The following is a 22,330-nucleotide window of genomic DNA, read 5'->3' as shown; positions in this document are numbered from 1 at the left end:
AGCTGAAGATCCATTCTCTTCTGCGTAGGTGTTTCTGAGCTCAGGTTCCTTGGGACAGTTCTTACCCTTGCACCAGCCCTAGGAGTAGTATTAGGGACCCTAGGCGAACCATCTGCCTTGCGCCCACCCCCCTGTTGTGCCCCCTTCCCCCCCACACCGGCTAGAGTCAAACTAACTGTCGGCAGGATATTTCACTGACAGCCGATGAGCCATCTGTCTGTCCTCACTTGACTCGACTACCGGCTCGAGTCAAATTAGTTTGACTCGAGCCGGTAGGGGGCGGTGCGATGGATCCTTCAGTATATTTTGCAGAATGTTTTGCTTGCACAGATCCTACCTCTCTATTTTCATCCCTTCCAAATATTATAGAAAATGAAATTCGTGGCTATTGTGCTATTTCGAAACTGCAGGAACAAACTACAACTGTTTTACTTAACTCTGCTTAAGTTCTTAGAGGGTAACGTTAAAAGAATTGCTCGCAAGCCCATATTCATGTGCATATTGGCTCTTGTGTTCTCGCACGTGAATTTTATATCATGTGCACGCAAATGCGCACATGATATAAAATATGTGTAACTGTTGCAAGTACATTTGCATATTTATTTTTTTTTGTTCTATTACCTGTTATAGAGTCCATCAAGCTAGGACGAGAGAACATAGTTGAGAAATCTCAACTTTGTGAGACTTTTCTCACTCCAAATGACGTCAAATCTTCACCAAGTTGTACTGTGCTGTTCGTATGTCTCACTCTGTATGTAAAACTGGCCCCTGAACCCTAAGCCAGCATCGAAACCTCACCTCGAGCTATTAGCTGGGCCTCCTATAGGCATATAAACAGTTTACTACTGTGAAGCCTTTATAAAGAAAAGAGTCTTTCTCTCTCTCTCTTCCCCCCACCCCCCCCCCAATACACTACCTACGTGGTGCAGTATTTGTGATTGTGACATTAACACTCCCCTTTTTCTTACCGCGGGCGTTATCCATGCGATATTATAGCATTTTGATGAACCTAGGGGTTTGTGAAGTGACATAAACCTCTACAAAAAAACCCCCACCTAGAAATTTACCATACCATACCATAACAGCAGTAACTCAAACAGCAGCAATCAGAGCATTAATACACCACCTACTGGGCAAACAGGATGCTACAAATCCCTACAGAGAAACTACACACTAGCTGAAATACTGCACCTCTGTTACACATGCACAACACAGAACCTTATCTAATACGGAATAAGGGACTCCAAATAGGAAAGAGAAACATGCAGAAAAAAGTGAAATGGAAAGCCAGAGAAACCAGACTTTGTGTACACTGGAATACTAAAGAAAAAGCAAGATACAAATTGAAATATATATAAAAAATGCACATTCCTAAATATTGCATATTCCAATCACTGCAAGTCAAAATAATTTCTTTGTTAACTTTCGGGCCGATACAGTAAAGTGCACTCTGGCGGAGCGCACTGTTAACCCGCATTTGGCCGCGTGTTTTTGACACGCTATTTTTACCCTTTATACAGTAAGGGGTAATAGCGCGTCAAAAATGAGCAGCCACACCCCCTCCCCCCCGAAACTAATAGCCCCCACAACATGCAAATGCATGTTGTGGGGGCTATTAGTCATTCCTGCGCGATACAGAAAGCAAAATGTGCAGCCAAGCCGCACATTTTACTTTCAGAAATTAACGCCAGCCCAAAGGGAGGCGTTAATTTCGGCTGGCACCGGGAAAGTGCACAGAAAAGCAGTAAAAACTGCTTTTCTGTACACCCTCCGACTTAATACCATAGCAATATTAAGTCGGAGGCCCCAAAAATAAAAAAAAAATTTAAAACCTGCCCGCAGGTTGGAAGACGGACGCTCAATTTTGCCGGCGTCCATTTTCCGAACCCGTGGCTGTCAGCGGGCTCAACAGCCAACGCCGGTAAAATTAAGCATCGGCTGTCAAACCTGTTGACAGCCGCCGCTTCTGTTAAAAAGGAGGCGCTAGGGATGCACTAGTGTCCCTAGCGCCTCCTTTTACCACGGGCCCTCATTACATAAATTAATTTACTGGATTGCGTGCCCAGGAGAGCGGGCACTTGCGAAGTTTTCTGTATCGGCCCATTTGTTGTCTGATTTTATTTTTCTAATCGGTGGTCCCAGTCTCTTTTTATCCCTTGTCTGTATTTTTCTAATTCCTTTTTCAGGGTCTCTTTTCTCCTGTCTTCTTTCTTTCCTCCTTCATACAAACACAGGCTGTCTCTCATGTGCACTCTCTCACACACATGTTTTCTCTCTCACAGTCTCCCACTTTTTCTTTCTCTCTCACACATACACACAGGCTTCCACTCACAGGTTTTTATTCTCATATGCTCACTCTCACATGCTTTCTCTCACATACAGGTTCCCACTCCCACACACAGGTTCCCACTCTCATATGCTTTCTTTCACATGCAGGCTGTCATTCTCACATGCTCTTACACACAGGCTCCCATTCCCACAAACACACACATACACAGGTTCTTGCTCTCAGTCTCACATATTCTCTCACACATGCAGACTTCCATTCCCTCCCACAGACACACACAGGTTCTCACGCTTATATGCTCTCTCCCATTCACACACACACACACAAACACAAACGTCCACTCTCACATGCTTTCTCCTGCATGCAGGCTCCAACTCCCACACACATACGCTCACACACACACACATACATAAACACACAGGTTCTCATTCTCACATACTCTCACATGTGAGCTGCCATTCCCTGCCCCCACAATGCCGACTTATACTCTTGCAGGCTCTTACTCCTATGTACATTCCTCCCCCCCCCCCACACAAACTTTCACTCCCACATTCTCTCTCATGCATACAAACACAGCCTCTCACATCCACATGCGCTCTCTCTCTCTCTCTCTCTCACACACACACAGGCTCTCACACTCACATGCTCTCTTCTCATGCACACACACACACACTGCCTCTCACATCCATATGCTCTCTCTCACACACAGGCTGTCCACTCCCATATGCTGTAATACACACGCAGGCTCCTATTCACTCACACACACAACTCAGACAGGATCCTATTCATCTACATACATACAAACACAAAATCTATGTAGGCTCCCTATCAGGAGCAGAAGGGAGAGCCCATTCTTCAGCTCCTCCTCATGTGCTGGCCCTGTGCTATTCAAAACTTGTGGGGCTAGCATTTCCTCTATATTGATCTTGTGCCTCACAAGATAAGCATTGAGCACCTGGTAGCCACACATGTTTAAATGCCACAGGGCTGGCCTGCATGGAGAAGCAGGAGAATGACTCCCTCCCACTGACGTTTTCTTATTTTTTTGATTGCCAATGGGATAGGGTCCTCTGGTGGCTTCTCAGGCCTCTTCTTTCTTCAGTTGCCAGTGGGATGGGGGTCTTCCGGTGGCCTTGTGGACCTTCTCCTCTTCTTGGCCATCTGTAGCCTCATGGGCCTTCTTCTTTCTTTGGCCACTGCTCCCCAGCAGTTCTGAGCCTGTCTACAGCAGTCCTGTGACAGGAGCTGCCAGGCAATGCTGATTGTGTGGGCCTAAGTCAAAAGGGAGTGGGCCATGGCCTAACCAGGCCTACAAGTGGCTACATCACTGAGGTAGAATAGCAGCAGGCTCCATGGCATCAGGGAGACAGGCAGGTCCAGTTCAGAAATTTCCAACATTGCAAATTCTAGGGAGAAACACTGGACCAGATTCTAAAGCCTCAGAGCATATGGATCCAACTGTTAGTCCAAAATACAGGTATTCAACAGTTTTAAAGAGAATATATGTGTGCATGGTACATGTATTTATGATAGTAATAACAAACATGCATATATTTGCTATTTTCATTATGTACACATGTAATATTTGCTGCCCCTTTACACATGCAAATACATGCAATTTATGGATGTATGTAGGGATAAAAGGTTTTCACCCAGAGCATGTCTTCCTATTTGTGCCATGTTCGGATGGAGTGGAGTACTAGTGAGGATACCAAACTGTTGTGTTTGGTGGTCCATGGGCCCATCCTGCACACTGCCACTCTTAATTCCAGCCCTGGACCTAAGCCGGTTCCTGCAGACACCAGGAGAGACCTCCCAACTCTCTGGCTACAGCCTGTGGTGAGCTGTCAGCCTTCCCGCTCCAGAGACCACTGAAGTTGCTCCTCATCAGCTTGGCAAATCACTATGCTCAGCCAGCCTCTGACGCCATCTTTGTCCCAGGCCCTCCTAGGCATGTGCATGCACCAATCCTGTCCCCTTTTAAGGGCTTGTGGTGGGAAGCCACAGCTGGTGCTGCCGGCAAGGACACATCTTCAATGCCTTGGCAATAGGTTGACTCCATTTGGAGTAGTGCCTTGCCCTTGTGTTCCTGATCCTCACTTCCTGGTTCCTGTCTCCACTGTGGGTCTTCCTGAGCTCCTGTGTCGTGGTCCCTGGTAGTCTGGTTTTTCTTCTGTCTTCTTGTCTTCATGGGCCGTCTTCGCCTGTCTTCAGTGTCTTATCCTGCTCCTGTGGTTCCTCATCCCCCCTTCTTTGTCTCATTTGTATTGGACTCCTGGCTTTGACTTTGGTTTGGATCTTGATGCTGCTTGTCTTCTGCCTGCCTCTGACCATTACCTGCCTCTGACCACTGCCTGCTTCCACTTCTGATTGTATTCCGCTGCCCTGACTCTTGCCTGGACCATGACACTGTTTGCCTCTGACCACAGCATGAACCTGACCCTGGCAATTGCTGCCTGCCCTGACCGCTGCTTGTCCAACTTTTCCTCCTTCATGCTGGCCTGCAATGACTTCATTTCGACAGATCTTCACCTCCAAGGAGGCCCGCACCTAAGACCAGCTGGCCCCAGCACCCGAGGGCTCAACCTAAGGGGAATATAGGCTGGTTTTGGCAAAGCTCTAGTTGGACTTCTTCTTCAGCCAACTCCATCTGCCGATGGTGTGAACCTGCAGGGCTCCTCCATGTGGGGTTGCACTAACTCCCCTTCAGCTTAAAGGTCCACATCCGCAACACAAAATTTCTACTATGGGAGGCAGACCTTCTTGTCCATCAGGTCATGAAGGTCCAGCATCTATTGTATGGCTCCCAGTCCAGGCGAAGGAGATGCTGTGGAAGAAGATCCACCACATGTTGAATGTACAGTGTGAAAAATCTGAGACATGTAATGGGACCACAAACATCACATCAAGAGGAAGCAGGCCAAGATGAGAGCTGAGGGGCCTGCCAGCCAGGTTATCTTCATTGCTGAGAATCATTTCAGATGCAGCTATAAGCGGGGGCTGCCCAATTGGACATCTCCCAACCTGAATGCCAGCAAGGTGAGCATTGTATATAGGAAAGCTAAATAAAGTGTGTGTGTGTATGGAATGATTTATTATATGCATTGTACCATTTTTTGATATACATGGTCCTTGTCCAGTGAAGGTTGTGGGCACTTGGGCACACAGGGAGGGCCAATGAGCACCCTAGGCCTCCTGACCTCTCAGGGTTTCTGGATGGTGTGAAAAGCTGAGCATTACATTTGCAATTATGCACTTATAAGAGCTGAGACATTTCCAGCTTCTCAGCCAAACTCTCCAAACTTACTCTTTCGGATAGTAGAAAGACTAGGGGGCACTCCATGAAGTTAGCATGGGGCACATTTAAAACTAATCGGAGAAAGTTCTTTTTTCCTCAACGCACAATTAAACTCTGGAATTTGTTGCCAGAGGATGTGGTTAGTGCAGTTAGTGTAGCTGTGTTTAAAAAAGGATTGGATAAGTTCTTGGAGGAGAAGTCCATTACCTGCTATTAAGTTCACCTAGAGAATAGTCACTGCCATTAGTAACGGCAAAGTCTCAGTTGAACGGTGTTTTCTAAATCCAAATTGATTTGGGTAGATAATATCTTGGTCTTCCAAATGGTTTACAAGTTAAGATAGCACTATTTTTTCAAGTAGTTTTGAGAGAAGAGACAAATTGGATATTGAACGATAGTTGTCCCAATCATCAATTCTACCAGTTTTATTTTTTAGGATTTGTTTTATCACAGCTTATTTTGCCCCATAGGGAACAAAACCTTCTGAAAGTGAGTGATTAATTAAGGTTGTGATTGTCAGAGAGATAATGCTGTGTACTTGTTTCAAGGAACTAGCTGGCATTGGGTCATATGGGTGAATAGCAGGATTTATTTTCGTAATGATTTGACTAATTTTGAGATTAGTTACTCTGTTAAATGTGGTACATTTAGCCAGATCATGTGTTTCTTCAGGTGCTTTTGTTGGCGTGCAGGAGGGGAATTGCATTTTCAACCTATTGATTTTATCTAAAAGAGAAGTGACATATTCATTGCAAGCATCTTTTGAGAAATTAAAGTTTCCCAAGATGGCGGATGATGGGTCCTTGATTAAGTGTTTAACAACTTCAAAGAGCAACTTAGAGTTGAATATTACCCCATGAATCTGTTTAGCCTAGTAATCCTTTTTTGCTTTATTAATTAGTACCCAGTATTTTGTTAGGAGAGATCTATATTTTCCTAGGGATTCAGAAGACGGCATGTCCACCATTGTTTCTCAAATTTTCTAAGGGTTTGTTTGGTGCATCTTAAATCAACATTGTACCAGGGCTTCTTTTGTTTAAAGGTTTTCCTTTCTTTTTAAATAATTTTCTTCTGGATTGGTCTTAGGTTATCAGCAATTTTTTTTGACAATCTGGTCTCAGGAATCAAATGCTGAGGAGGGATTTGCTTCATTTAATTCCAGTAGCTTAGTTTTGATTGATTCTGCAAGCACATCCATTTCTATCTTTTTTTTTTTTTTTTTTTATGAAGGTAAAAGTTTGATTATTATTTATATTTTTATGAGCTGGGTTGAGGAAGGTTATTTCCGCCTTTATTAATTAGTGGTCTGTCCAGGGCAATATAGTGTGGGAGTTAGACAGTTATTATTATTGGCAAATATTAGATCTAGGATATGTCCTGCTTTATGAGTAGCTTTAGAAACAAACTGTGTCCCCAATGCTTGCATTGTCTCTAAAAACATTTCACAGGCTGCAGTTCTAGATGTTCTATCTACATGAAGGTTAAAGTCTCCTACAATTATGGTAGAGTCTGGTGATGGAAAATGGAAACACATTAGCGAATAATTGAATTAGAGGAGAGCAGTCTTTTTGTAATATTCCTGGAGTACTATAGACCATTCCTATGTCTAGTTGAGATGTTTTTAGAATTTCCATCTCATTGGGAGTGTTAATCTCTATTTGTAAAGTTCTAGCTTAAGTTATTTATTTATTTTATTTAAGAGTTTTTATATACTGTCATTAAGTTATTTACCATCATAACGGTTTACAATAGGGCACCTATATCAAAGAAAAATGTAGATCATAATTTACATAGATGGTGCCATTACTATTCGGTAACAAACAATATTAAGAATAATATGGTTTATGATAAGGAGTTTACATTTAAAGAAATTCATTTGGGGGATTGAATGTTTTATAGCAATTCATCCTGATGGTTGACTACAGTTAAAAATAGGGTGAACTAATTTCCAGTAGGATCTGGAAATTAAGCACTGGGTGCTCTATGCCACTTATCCTTATTTAATTGCCTGCGTCGTTCTCTTTCTTGAAGAGAAATTTGTTAACTAATTATTAATAAACTCCCACCTTTTCATTTAGGTCTAGGAAAATGAAATATATCGTAGTTGGGATGTGAAATTTGGTTTTAGAGCACATTATTTTTGTCATTCAGTTAGGTTTCAGAAATGCAGAAAATAGTAGGATTTAAATCCTCTAACAGGTCATTTATCAGAGGGATTTTTTTTTTTTTACAGAGACCGAACATTTAATAAGAGTGGCATAAACATAAAGCAGGAAGAGATAATGGAAGAGTTGTTTCTTATCCTGGGGAAGACCAACTTTGCGATTCTTATTGGCTTCTTTCTTGGGATACTCCGTAGCTCTCCATATATGCCCCATCCTTGAATATGTCTGATGAAGTGTGTCTGATCCATGATTGTAACAGGATGACCAGGGCACAATCGAAAACGCACTTCTGGTCAACACTTCGGTTCCACACTTTGGGCGCGTACGAAGGGGTGCACAAAGGGGCAAGCTCCTTTGTTGCGCTCCTTCATGCACGTGCCAAGGGCACACGTCTAACGGCGCAAGTGCCTACGGCGACACCCCTGTGTCGAAGCTCCCTCGGCGGTGGGCGGACTGTGGGTGGGTGCCGGCGTCTCCATCCTCTCTCTGGGGGTGGAGGGAGCATCTTCAATGATTGCCCCGCCGGTGCCAGTGTTTCACTCCGCCGAAGGAGAAAGCCGGTGTCAGGGGCAAGCAGGTTCAGCACCGGCCACCCTGGACGGTGTCGCCGCCGCGTTGAAACTCCCTCAGCGGTGGGCTGGCGCAGCTTCGAGGGCACTGGTGTCTCTCCCCCCCCCCCCCCCCCCCGGGGGGGATGTCCTTTGATGATTACACTGCCAGTGCTGGTATCAGGGCAAGCATACAGGAGGGGGACAAAAAATGAAAAGCTTAAATGGGGGAAGGGAAAGGGGGAAGAAATAAGGCAGGCAAAGAAAAGAAGGTAAGATCAGCTGTAATCCTAGTATTTATATTTTGTAGCTATAAGTGTGTGTGTGTGCGTGCAAAAAATAATTGTACCACAAATTCTCTTAAACTAATGTTTCGTATTCCTTATGTACATAGAAAAGCCACAATCTGCAATTTTGATATCGATCTTATGACCACAAGCATTGCCAAAAACATCCATCTCCTACAGGGCACATTAGTACTTGGGATGTCTGCAATATTATGCCATGTGCCATTAAGAGGTTTAAATGGTATTGTTTAATCAATGACTTCTATTTTCTTCTCTAGCTGTTTCCAATAATTTATTATTTTAGGGCAGAACCTGTGAATAGTATCATCTTCTTTCCTTTTGCATCTCCTGCAACTTAAATTATTTGTGAGACCTTTCTGCCACAATTATGATGCTATCCAGTAATGAATTATGCACAGTTTTTTTTTTTAAAAGTCTTGCTTCTCTAGCACAAGGCTTCTCAAATCTGACTGGCGATCACACAGCCAGTCAGGTTTTCAAGATACCCACAATGAATATACATGAGATAAATTTTCATGTATCGGTCCCCGGTGAATGCACATTTCTCTCATGCATAGTTATTGTGGATCTCCTGAAAACCTGACTGGGATGTGGGGGTCGCCGGGGCAAGTTTGCAAAATCCCGCTCTAGCATACTGATGTGGACTTTTGGAGGATTCATTCTCTACCTCGTATAATAACCCAGCAGAAGTAATAGCAGCACTGGTAATAAAAAAAAAATGAAACCAATAATGGTGCTATGGGTTTGCCTCCTTAAACACACGGGCTCATTCATCGAATATTAATGCTGGTGGCAAGGTTAGCACATGATTTACTAAAATTGCAAATTACCAGAGGTCTGGAACTGCTTGTTTTACGCTTTCAGTGTACCAGGTATAAGAAGACAGAGAAAGCACTTAATAAATGCAAATGCGCAAAAGCAACGGGGGGAGTGGGCCAAACGTTTGCATAACGTCACTCGTGAAATGTTGGGTGTTGCAGAGGAAGCCTTCCCTTACCAGCCTCAGATTCACCGCTGGCTGCAGAGTTGGGGGCAAGACCGGTTTACAGTGGGTTTAAAAAGCTGGCTTGAGAGTGCAAAAGAAAAAAGTAAAACTTTGAGGTTGGCAATCCTAAAAAAAACCAAAACGTTGTGCGTCGCGACAGTTTTGTTTGAGGTGCTGCCCCGTTTGTGGGGGGGGGGGAAACCTGAAAATCCGAGGCCCAATGTGAGCCCCCTCCCCCCTCTCCTAGATAATGTTGACAATAGGGGAGGGTTAGGTGGCTGAGGTGTGAGAGGCAGAAAGACGTGGTGGCACTTTTACACCCACACCTCTCACCTCCAGACTTCCACTTCAGAGAGAGCTATTTTTTCACCTCTCTTTTTTTTTTTATTCCCTTGGGAGATGATCCCTGGCCTTTTTATAGTGCCTGCCTCAGACCGGCTCATTTTAAACAAAGTTTGAATTCATCCAATGTTAAATTGCTAGTGCTGGTGTAGAGCAGGACAATTTTGCCCTTGCCTCAGCACGCGTAGGGCTTCAGCCTCAAACGGACGTGAATTGACTTTGTGACACTGGGCATGAACTTTACACGTAAGAATAAAATGCAAACCTCACCTAAAGAAATAAAAATAAGGTCATTTCCCTATCTTTTACATTTTGTTTTATAAGTTTGTGAGAATTTAAAGTGCATCAGCCTTAAAACCCCAGTTACAACCACTTAGCTTATCCCTTATGAGCGGTCTACCAAATTTAATAAATAACAATAGTAATTTTAACATTGCAGCACTCATTTTTGGAGGCAATTTTCAAAAGGGTTTATGTGCATAAAATGAGTTTTAAGTATGTAAATGGACTTTACATGTGTAAATGGCCTTTTGAAAATTGCTACTTCTATGCGTGTAACTCCTTTGAAAATTCAGTCCATTATGATTAAGAGTTCATTGATATTCTTACTCTAATATCAATTTTGGTATACTGTGTTGACTGTGGAGGGTGGATGTCTACAGTTTAGACAGCTATTAATCAAATTTACTTAGGGAATAGTCACTGCTTTAATTGCATCAGTAGCATGGGATCTTCTTAGTGTTTGGGTAATTGCCAGGTTCTTGTGGTCTGGTTTGGCCTCTGTTGGAAACAGGATGCTGGGCTTGATGGACCCTTGGTCTGACCCAGCATGGCATGTTCTTATGTTCTTATGTCTTTTCGCTATGATATTTAGCGCTCAAATTTCAATAAAGCTGCAAAGTCTGCAGATACCTTTGTACCCACAGACCATTAGCCAATTTTAACAAGAAACTTTTTTTTTTTTAATTTATTTTTGTTATTTATATTTCGTGTTAAAAATTAGCTAAAGGTATGTGTGTACAAAGTTAACCAGGAACTTTGCCTCAGCTATGTTTGCAGCTTTGGTTCTGTGGGAGAAATGACTCAAATATAATTGAAAATTCATTTATAAGCAGGTATTTTTCTCCCAACCAAAACATGGCCTCAGCAATGCCTTCTTCAAGAGTGGATACTGAATTGTGGAACTGCATGGACTATATTTAGCCATTCTGCACAGGACAAATTTCAAACCAGGGATCTAAGTGCTTAACTCCATGGTTCGGTGCCTCGATCCCTAGACTTTGAAAATTGTTCTCTTAAATGTTCAGAGGAGTTATGTGTGTGTTAAAGTAGCATATATTATAGCAATTTTCAAAAATCCATGTATGCATGTAAAACCTTTTGAAAATGTGGCCCTATGGAGTGAATTTTCAAAGGAGTTATGCGTGTAAAAGTAGCAATTTTCAAAAGTCCATTTATGTGCATGAAACCTAGTTTTATGTGCCTAAATCCTTTGAAAATGACTTCCTAAGAGTTTTAGTTGAACTTTAATTTCTTTACTATTTGGTCTCAGGTTTTAGGTTTGATTACTTTGCCTTACTCAAGGCAAGTTACAATTCAGGTACAGTAAGTAGATCCCTGCCCCTAAGGGCTTACAATCTAAGGGGGGGGGGGGTGTCATTTATCAAGCTGCCATATTTTGCCTTGGGAGAGGCAAAATATCATGGGGAGGTGTTCCTGTGACATTTGGCCTCTCCCAGGAAAATATTGCAGCGGTTCCCCCACGATATTTTATTCTCATGGAAAAAACTCCTCAAGAAAACACATCATGGGCAATGGGGCAACAATGCGGAATGGTGGCCCACTTTGTGCAGGGCCACTATCGTCTAAAAGGACCACAAGGCCTGAAAAAAAGAAACCCTCTCTCACAAAGTGCAAAAATCCCCTCCTGGGGTCTGTTTAGATCCCTTACCCACCCCCTAACCCCACCCCCCTGTCAAGACAGCACAGCCTTAGAAAAGTTAATAAAACAGGAAAAAAACTAATCACTGGGGGAGGCCCTGCCACCCTCTTCCCAAAACCCCTCCCATTTTGAGAAAAATTGTCCCTATTTCAACCAAACCCCCCCCCCCCCTTCCCAATGTGATAGGGGCAAAGGTCGGCCGGCGCCATTTTGGAAAATGGCGTTGACCGGCCGGGGGCCTAGGGGGTCATTCCTGGCCGCCACTGGATTTCAGGAGTACATTCTAAAGGTAAAGAGGGTCCAGGAGTTGGGGGACAGGGGACTCCAGACTAGCAAGGTGGTTGATCAGTGTAAGCGGGGGGTGGGAGGAGAGCCATTGGAATGCTAGGAAATTGGTTGACTGTAAGGTTGGGGCCAGGAGATGGGGGGGGGGGGGAGTGGTTATCATCAGGAGGGAGGGTTTTGGTCAAGCAGAATAAAACTTTCACAAAAAGGGAGGGGTTAGGGAAGAGGGAGAGGTGTCAGGCAGCACAATTCTTTTCTTTCTATTTTCTAAACATTTTTTTTAAGGCTGCAGCACCTCGACAGGTGGTGGGCAGGGATCTAAACAGACTCCTGGGCAGTTCTGAACTTTGTGAGGGGGGGCGTTTTCTGGGCTATGCGCCCCCTATAAAAAAAAGCACCCTGGGGACATCAACGTGCTTCACGATGTCTTGATGCTTCCCAGGATCAGTTGGCTACAACCCCTAAGCTTCCAATAAAATAACGCAGCTAAGCTTTTCTGAGGAAAGCCACATTGCTTTATTTGCATGTAATTACTATGCATTGGCTGATTTACATGCCTTGAATATCACATGATATCGTTGCGATATGTGATTACTGCATGATAAACAGCCACCATATGATGAACACTGTTTTTCACATATTAATTGCTTATCATGGCCTAGTAAATGTGCCCTAAATTTGGTACCGGGGGCAATGAAGGATGACGTATCTTGCCCAAAATCACAAGGACTGAAAGTGGGAGAAGTAAGATTTGGACCTTGGCGTCCAGGGTTCTCAACTTGCTGCTCTAAACACTAAGCTGCACGTCAGCTTCCTCTTTTTGATAGGCATCCTCCGTTTCATTGCTATGGATATGCATCTTAATGTATGAATAGAAAGGGCAATTTTATAACAGCCCATGTAACTTGTGCCTTCCCAAAACATATAAGTTTTTCTTTGAATATTATCCAAACCGACCCACACAGTTACACCCGCTCTCTTCAAGGTCGTAGGTTATGCAAATTAATTTACGCACGTATTTTTTTAAAAAGTAGGCAGATAAATCTCAGCTCTGCCCCCGAGAATGTCTGGTAAAAGTATGTACAAAATCGGGTTATGTGTATGCTTTCCTGTGATCAAACCCTATGCAATTTTATAACAAGCCATTTACCCTACATGCATAAGCCTGTGTTTTATGCGCATAAGTGGCTTTGAAAATCACTCCCTAAATGTCTTAACGATAACTGCCTGAATTCTAGAAAGTTCCAGAGGCAGGTAACGGCCAAACACTTGTAGATATTTGACCGTTGGCCCATTTTAACCGTGCTATAAATAGATTTTCGGGCTCATTCTGAAGACTTTCAGCTTTGTCCCATGAAGATCAACTTCTGCACATAATTTTTCTCATCCCTCTAAATTTCATGGAATAGAAGCCTGAATAGAAAACCATCAAGTACTGCCTTCTGTGTTGTGCCAGTTCAACAATAAAACACTAATATAAAAAAAAAAAAAAAAAAAGAACTGCCAAATTCAAAATTTGACAAGCTACTTAAGAGTAATTTACTGCACATCCAATAGAGATGATCTGGGTCTTGTTTTGTGTTTTTTTTTCTGTGCCTCAGCTTGGTTTTGGATCTTTTCTCGGGATAATTGGTATCAATCTGGTGGAGAACAGAAGGCAAATGGTGAGTCAATAAAAGTCTTACTGTGTTTTTTGCTCTTGTTTCAAAACTTTAATATCCATCATTTTTTTCCCACTATTCAGACAGTCTAACACTCACCCAACATTGCAATATATGTGCACATAAAAGGAACTTCATCTAATTCAGGGACATACTGAGATTCAAGCCATTTGCTATACAGAGCTCAACTACCTACAACCAGAGATCATTATAAAGTAGGGATGTGAATCGTTTTTCAACGATTAAAATTATCGTCCGATAATGTTTATATCGTCTTAAATCGTTATAGAACACGATACAATAGAAATTCTAACGATTTATCGTTAAAAATCGTTAAATCATGTTAGTGCGCACTAACTCGAGTTAGTGCGCACTAACTCCCCGTTAGTGCGCACTAACTCGATTTAGTGCGCACTAACTGAAAATGATACAAATAAACACTTTCCAGGTCACTGAAGGTCAGTTAGGAATGAATATGTGTTCCTATTGGCTGGCTGCCCTCTTATCTATTGATGTTACCAAGGTTACCACTGAGGTGATGGTTGGGGGGATGGGAAATGGAACTGGAAACTAACGAACACCAACAGAAAATGAAAAAAAGTGTTCACACTTCCCAGGTCAGTAAAGGTCACTTAGGAATGAATATGTATGTATGTATTCCTATTGGCTGGCTGTGCTCTTATCTATTGATGTTACCAATATGGTTGGGGGGATGTGAAATGGAAACAGTTGGAAGCTTGACAAAAAAAGTAATGTAATGATCAGCACTCACGTGACTAGAACTTGTTTGTTTATTATTTTTGTTAGCAGGCACCTGAAATGCTAGTGCATGTTGAATTTGCCAATCACTGTGCATTTTAGAAAGGTGGTCCTGGCTGGAACTGTACACAGTTCAAATATATGTAATTGATTGTTGGTAAGTGTATTTTTTAAGTAGCCACACTGGCACCAGTATGTTTACTTTTCCTCCTACTTAACTCACTAGCTCAGCTTTGTAAGAAGGGCTTCTCTCCTTGTGTGTTGTTTTTGTTTGGTGTGAGGAGAGCAGAAACATCAGATCTTTATTCAATCTACTACAGTCATCTCTTACAGTGCCCTATCCCTATTAATACCAGGAGTGTTGTGATCTTCCTGCACACAGTGCCCTAACCCTGATACCAGTCTGAGACAGCTCCCTCCCTGCATTACTAGTGAGAGGCTGGCTTCACAGACAGGGGGGAGCTGCCTGACCCTCACTCCTGACTTCCCCCATGTCCCAGCTAGTGAATGGTGTGTGGGTGAGGGGGGGGGGAGGATGGTGAAGTCTGAGACAGCTCCCTCCCTGCATTACTAGTGAGAGGCTGGCTTCACAGACAGGGGGGAGCTGCCTGACCCTCACTCCTGACTTCCCCCATGTCCCAGCTAGTGAATGGTGTGTGGGTGAGGGGGGGGGGGAGGATGGTGAAGTCTGAGACAGCTCCCTCCCTGCATTACTAGTGAGAGGCTGGCTTCACAGACAGGGGGGAGCTGCCTGACCCTCCCTCCTGACTTCCCCCATGTCCCAGCTAGTGAATGGTGTGTGGGTGAGGGGGGGGGGAGGATGGTGAAGTCTGAGACAGCTCCATCCCTGCATTACTAGTGAGAGGCTGGCTTCACAGACAGGGGGGAGCTGCCTGACCCTCACTCCTGACTTCCCCCATGTCCCAGCTAGTGAATGGTGTGTGGGTGAGGGAGGGGGGGGAGGATGGTGAAGTCTGAGACAGCTCCCTCCCTGCATTACTAGTGAGAGGCTGGCTTCACAGACAGGGGGGAGCTGCCTGACCCTCACTCCTGACTTCCCCCATGTCCCAGCTAGTGAATGGTGTGTGGGTGAGGGGGGGGGGGAGGATGGTGAAGTCTGAGACAGCTCCCTCCCTGCATTACTAGTGAGAGGCTGGCTTCACAGACAGGGGGGAGCTGCCTGTCCCTCACTCCTGACTTCCCCCATGTCCCAGCTAGTGAATGGTGTGTGGGTGAGGGGGGGGGGGTGGATGGTGAAGTCTGAGACAGCTCCCTCCCTGCATTACTAGTGGGAGGCTGGCTTCACAGACAGGGGGGAGCTGCCTGACCCTCACTCCTCCGGGGTATTGTGATCTTCCTGCACACAGTGCCCTATCCCTGATACCAGGGGTGTTGTGATCTTCCTGCATGCAGTGCCCTATCCCTATTAATACCAGGAGTGTTGTGATCTTCCTGCATGCAGTGCCCTATCCCTGATATCGGGATGTGTGCAAGAAGATCACAACACCCCCGGTATCAGGAATAGGGCACTGTGTGCAGGAAGATCACAACACCCCCAGTATCAGGAATAGGGCACTGTGTGCAGGAAGATCACAACACCCCTGGTATTAGGGATAGGGCACTGTGTGCAGGAAGATCACAACACTCCTGGTATTAATAGGGATAGGGCACTGTGTGCAGGAAGATCACAATACCCCTGGTATCAGGGTTAGGGCACAAGTTCTAGTCACATTGACTGATCACATTACTTGTTTTGTCAAGCTACCAACTGTTTCCATTTCCCATCCCCCATATACTGTCAGTAGGAAACTTGGTAACATGAATAAATAAGAGGGCAGCCAATAGGAATACATATTCATTCCTAAACTGACCTTTAACTGACCTGAAAAGTGTCAAATTGTATCATTTTCAGTTAGTGCGCACTAACTCCCAGTTAGTGCGCACTAACTCCCAGTTAGTGCGCACTAACTCCCAGTTAGTGCGCACTAACTCCCAGTTAGTGCGCACTAACTCCCAGTTAGTGCGCACTAACTCCCAGTTAGTGCGCACTAACTCCCAGTTAGTGCGCACTAATCGGAAAAAACGATTTTTAACGATTTTTTAACTAAAAAATCGTGCCTAAGACGATTTTCTTGCCCTGCCACACGATTTCTATCGTTAAGACGATATGGAAAACGATTCACATCCCTATTATAAAGTGGTATTAGATCGAAAAGAATGCCAAAAATAAAAGAAAACCTATCAACACATTCCCATGCCCACCCATGACATGACAGCAAGCTACTACCATCAGAGCCTGAAAAATAGCTAGATGGTGTTAACCTAGCCATATAACCTCTTCTGAAAAATTCCTTCAATAAGGGATTAGAAAAAAAATAGCAGTGGCTATTTTCTAAGTCAACTTAATAGCAGGTAATGGACTTCTCCTCCAAGAACTTATCCAATCCTTTTTTAAACACAGCTACACTAACTGCACTAACCACATCCTCTGGCAACAAATTCCAGAGCTTAATTGTGTGTTGAGTAAAAAAAGAACTTCATAAATCAGCATAGATTAAAAAGGCTTCCAAAAAATGTATCCTTTAATTCACATCATTTTCTCCATATTCATTATATCCCACACTTTTTTTGTATTGTAGCGGGTGGAAGGATGGGGGGTTTGGATCACACAAATACACTAAAGGCTGAATGCTCAAATAGCCGCGCAGTGTAAAAATCGGCACTCGCGCATGTGGCCGGACCCTGTGCGTGCCGCACGCATTTTTCAAAAGGGCCCGGCCACGTTCGAAAGTGCTGGTGCATGCACAAGTGCCGGGCCCTGAAACAGGGGTGGGCCGGTGGTGCGGTCTGGGAGGGGTGGGGTGGGCAGGATGGAGGCTGGCCGGGACAGCGGCCATTATCCACTGTCCCGGGGAAGCGCACGCCGTCAGCCGGCCAGCACGCAGAAGCTGCTTCTGCTCTGGAGGAGCAGTAAGTGGTGAGATAAAAACATTTCGGGTAGCTAAGTAGGGGTTAGGGGTCAGGGTGGAGACGGGGAAAGAGAAGGAAGGTAGGCGGGGGGGGGGGGTAGGGAAGTTCCCTCCCAGTCCGCTCCTTAATTGGAGCGGACTGGGAGGGAATTGGGTGAAGCCCGATTGTATCGCCGCTCATAATATTCGAAAATTCACCCCCCTGCACGCGCTGTCCGCACATGTGCGCGTGGATTTTAAAATCCGTGTGCATGCGCACACTCCTTTTAACATCTACTAAGAAAATAATGACATTTGACTATGGCTTACATGAAAATATGAAAAGCTATATTTCTCTATATAATATATGCAGGAACAGATGTTTATAAGAATGTCTATGACAATAGCAAACAAAACAAGTTAAATGAGCAAGGTTAAATAATCTTCCTCAGTTAACAGGGAAATATATATATCTCCAAATGGTCTAGCAATAAGCAGTCACTTTCCTGGATGAGAACACTGAGGCAGATTTTCAAAGGGGTATGCGCCTACCCCCCGAAAACCTACCCCAAACCCCCCCCTGCGCGCAGCCTGCCTCCGTTCCCTCCGAGGCCGCTCCGATTTCGGAGCGGCCTCGGAGGGAACGGAGGCAGGCTGCGCGGCTCGGCGACGCGCGTATCTATTAAAATCCGGCGTACTCTTGTTTGCGCCCGGCGAGCGAACAAAAGTACGCGCGGGCGTGCTTTTATAAAATCTACCCCACTATCTCTCCAGACCATGGCCACAAGCGTTATCTCTTTGAGGACTGAAACGGCACTGGGAAATCTGGATCACTGCGGAGTTTTTTTTTGTGCTAACCTCTCTGGATCAGCTCTAGCAGGAGTCCACGCCACTCACTATGGGACAGGATCTTATCTGAACGTGTTCTAATACAGTTTTCTGTATCTACTAGCTCTGTTGAAGTCTTGCCAAACTAACCGATAAGAAAAACTACTGCATATTGCAGGACAGCTCTGAAATGGTGGATTGTGGTATTTTCAAAACTACTTCTAACCGCCATTTTGTTCAGACCTTCTCTTTCACGTATGGAACGACCAGCCCTGTTACTTCCTCTGAACGTGAACACGTTCTGCTGAACACCCAGAATCATAAAATTAAAAATCTGCACCAGAATCACAAGTGTCTTGTAAAATAAAAGCAGTCATATAACTGTTATTTCAGAAACAAACACTACTGTAAAAATGTGTGTGCCCCAAAGGTTAAAAACCTACTCATATCCATAGAGTCTGTAAATCTGTGTGCAGTTTATAATGTGTCTATAAACTAGATCTGAGCAAATGCCGGGTGTTTACCATCTTGTAGCTCTTATTCTTTGCACCCAGAGCTGCTGCTGGTGCTATGCTTCACTGAGCACAGATTTTTAATTCCCTAACTGTCATCTGGCTAAGTGGTATTTTTATCCTCTGACTAGTTCTTGTTTCCATCTTGTATTCTCTATTTCTCTGTCTGTGACCTTGATGATTTCAGGCTGCTTTCTATCAAACCAGGAGAAAGGAGGGCTACTTAACTGTCCCGGGGGGGTTAGAGTAGGGCTAGGGGGGGGGGAAGGTTAGGGTAAGGGGTGGGAAGGTCAGGCTAGGGGGAGGGAACGGGGGAAGGTAGCGCGGCTTGGCGCGCGCAAGGTGCACAATTGTGCACCCCCTTGCACGCGTTCCATGCCTCGCGCGCATGTTATAAAATCAGGCATACGTGTGCGCGCACCGGGCAGCGTGCGCACCTTATAAAATCTACCCCATTGGGTACATGTAGATTATAAAATTCAAGTATGTCTACCTCCCAACGTATGAATGCATGTTTCCTTATACGTAAATACCTACAATGTATTTGAAAGCGCATACTTTTCTTACCTGTTTAAAAAATGTATGTGCATTTAATGTACGCGCAAAAAAAATTTGTGACTTGCTCGCGGAACACCCTGATTCCTTTGAGGTCGCAGTGGATGTTGCCAATTACGGGCATAAGAGTTCCAGAATGAATGAGACGGTGCTGACAAGTGTTCCAGGGATCAGGTTCTAGTGTCACAATGGGGTTGAGTGGTGTGGGAAAAAAAAGTGTAGCATAGTATAATATAAGGTCTTTTCTCCATGGACAAGCAGGATAAACTGAGCCACACAAGTGGAGTGAGGGGTGATGTCATCCGACGACAAAATAGAAAAGCTCTCTCAAAGCTCAGAAAGACCTAGAAGGTCTTTGTGGTCATGCATGTATCTTCTTGTGCAACCACTCTTTAGAACATAAGAACATAAGAAATTGCCATACTGGGACAGACCAAGGGTCCATCAAGCCCAGCATCCTGTTTCCAACAGTGGCCAATCCAGGCCATAAGAACCTGGCAAGTACCCAAAAACTAAGTCTATTCCATGTTACCATTGCTAATGGCAGTGGCTATTCTCTAAGTGAACTTAATAGCAGGTAATGGACTTCTCCTCCAAGAACTTATCCAATCCTTTTTTAAACACAGCTATACTAACTGCACGAACCACATTCTCTGGCAACAAATTCCAGAGTTTAATTGTGCGTTGAGTAAAAAAGAACTTTCTCCGATTAGTTTTAAATGTGCCCCATGCTAACTTCATGGAGTGCCCCCTAGTCTTTCTACTATCCGAAAGAGTAGTCTTTTTCCTTCCGTTCTTGCAAACGGATGTGAAATTGCTCTCTTGTATATTATTGCAGCTGTACATCAATTCTTTTCCTTTCTTTTCTATTACTATTCTTTTAGTAAGTCTCTAAAAATGTATTTGATAGTAATTCCATTCTTTTTGACATTTTCCAAAAACCCATTTTCAAAATTTAGGTTGACATCGCTTCAGTATTTTCCAAAATGTCACATCTGAAGCCAAGCTTCAAGAGATCCTAGGTGTGCACTAAGATGTCTTTGACCAACTTCCATGATTGCTGGGCCCTTATTACAATATACCAAATTGTGCCCACTGAGCTTGCATTTCTCTTAGGGCCAGAAAATCCAGAAATCGCACTCTCCATGACTTTTTAGAATCACTATACTCTTCTGTTTCTGTGACAAGGATGAAATCTGTATCAGCAGAGGATCCTAAAAAGTGCAGGGTCTTCTCATGCTTAGTCATGATTCAGACACCATTCCCCTTCCAATTAAGAAGGTGAGTCACACTCTTTGGTATCAAAGGATATCAGTGCAGAGAAAGAAAGAGAGAGAGACTGTCTGGAGGAGAGGAGGTGCACAATTGACAAACCTTTTCCATTGGAAAGAAATCAGTAGAACTAGGGGACACATAATAAAACTCCAGGGAGGATAACTCAGCGCCAACGTCAGGAAATATTTCTTCACAAAGAGGGTGGTGGATGCCTGGAATGCCCTTCCGGAGGAGGTGGTGAAGATAAAAACAGTGAAAGATTTCAAAGGAGTATGGGATAAACACTGTTGATCCCTAAAGGCTAGAGGATGGAATTAAGAAAAGAGAAAGAAAGAGCTCCAGAGCTAACGATTGATAATGTAATTAAAGACAGGTAGTCATCTGAGGTGCATGGTGAGGAGAAGAGATTGACACAAGAGTTGATGCCATCCACTAAGTCTCTCTTCAGTGCAGACAGTAAGCCAGTGCCATAGAAATATAGAAACAGAGAAAATGATGGCAGAAAAGGACTGAACGGTCCATCCAATCTGCCCAGCGAGCTTATGATAGCATCTTCCATGCATTACAGGTCACCTCCATACTTAGTTTCCTAAACTGTCGAGAAAAGGTGGAAGGAAGTCCAAATGACTGCCAGCACGGTAAAAAAGTGAGGTAAAAGAGGCTATTTTAGCCAAAAGAACCTTTTTCATAAATTGAAAAAAGGATCCAAGTGAAAATAGGAAAAGTATAAGCATTGGCAAAAAATTGATAAGCAGGCAAAAAGAGAATTTGCAAAGAAGCTGGCCATAGAGACAAAAATTCACAACAAACCTTTTAAAAATATATCTGGAGCAGGAAGCCTGTGAAGGAGTTGGTTGGACTATTAGATGATCAAGGAGTTAAAGGGGCACTTAGGGAAGACAAGACCATAACGAAAATATTAAATTAATTTTTTGCTTTAGTGTTTACTGAGGATGATGTTTGGGGGATACCCATGCTGGTAGTGGCATTTAATTAGGTATTATTGGTACTTAATGAGGAATAGTAAATAAAATGGAGATCATAATACCTCTATATCGCAGCATGGTGAGATCACACCTAGATTATTGTGTGCAATTTTAGTTGCCACATCTCAAAAATGATATAGCTGAACTGGAAAAGGTACAGAGAAGGGTGAACAAAATGATAAAGGAGATGGAATGGCTGCTCCATGAGAAAAAGGCTAAAGAGGTTAGGGCTGTAGAAGAGACAGCTGGGTTTTAGCAGCATGGGATCTATCTACTGTTTGGGATCCTGCCAGGTACTTGTGACCTGGATTGGCCACTGTTGGAAACAGGATGCTGGGCTCCATAGACTGTCAGTCTGACCCAGTATGGCAAGTCTTATGTTCTTAGTGATGTGGGTGTTCTGCAGGTGGACCCTTGGGCCGAGGAGGAGTTGTTACCACCTGTGGAGAGGAGCCCCACAGGTCCCCTCCATTGGCAGACGAGGCAGGAGAATAGCAGAGATCCCACTGGGGCTTCACCACTACCAGCCCGTGTTCCCCTCAGGTTGAGCCCTTAGGTACCGGGGCCGGCTGGACTTATGTGGGGCCTCTGCAAGAATAGAAGTTTGGGGGTTGTGCAGTACTAATAGGTGCCCAGGCAAAGGTCA

At 44.1% G+C, this 22,330-nt stretch overlaps 1 protein-coding gene across 5 annotated transcripts in view; it reads left to right on the top strand.

The window, feature by feature from the left end:
• Nucleotides 1-22,330, top strand: part of TMEM255B (transmembrane protein 255B) — a 143,907-nt gene that overhangs the window by 13,443 nt on the left and 108,134 nt on the right. For 3 of the 5 annotated variants that reach the window (XM_029604623.1, XM_029604627.1, XM_029604626.1), the window contains one exon: nucleotides 13,762-13,824. The exons of the other annotated variants lie outside the window; for them this stretch is intronic. In XM_029604623.1, the coding sequence (XP_029460483.1) occupies nucleotides 13,762-13,824 (63 nt within the window). The remainder of the gene's footprint in view (nucleotides 1-13,761; nucleotides 13,825-22,330) is intronic. 5 annotated transcript variants of the gene reach the window in all.

The sequence above is a fragment of the Rhinatrema bivittatum genome, chromosome 5, assembly GCF_901001135.1.
Source record: "Rhinatrema bivittatum chromosome 5, aRhiBiv1.1, whole genome shotgun sequence".
NCBI lineage: Eukaryota > Metazoa > Chordata > Amphibia > Gymnophiona > Rhinatrematidae > Rhinatrema > Rhinatrema bivittatum.
The sequence above is the reverse complement of the archived record's forward strand: the minus strand, read 5'-3'. Positions and strand labels throughout refer to the sequence as shown.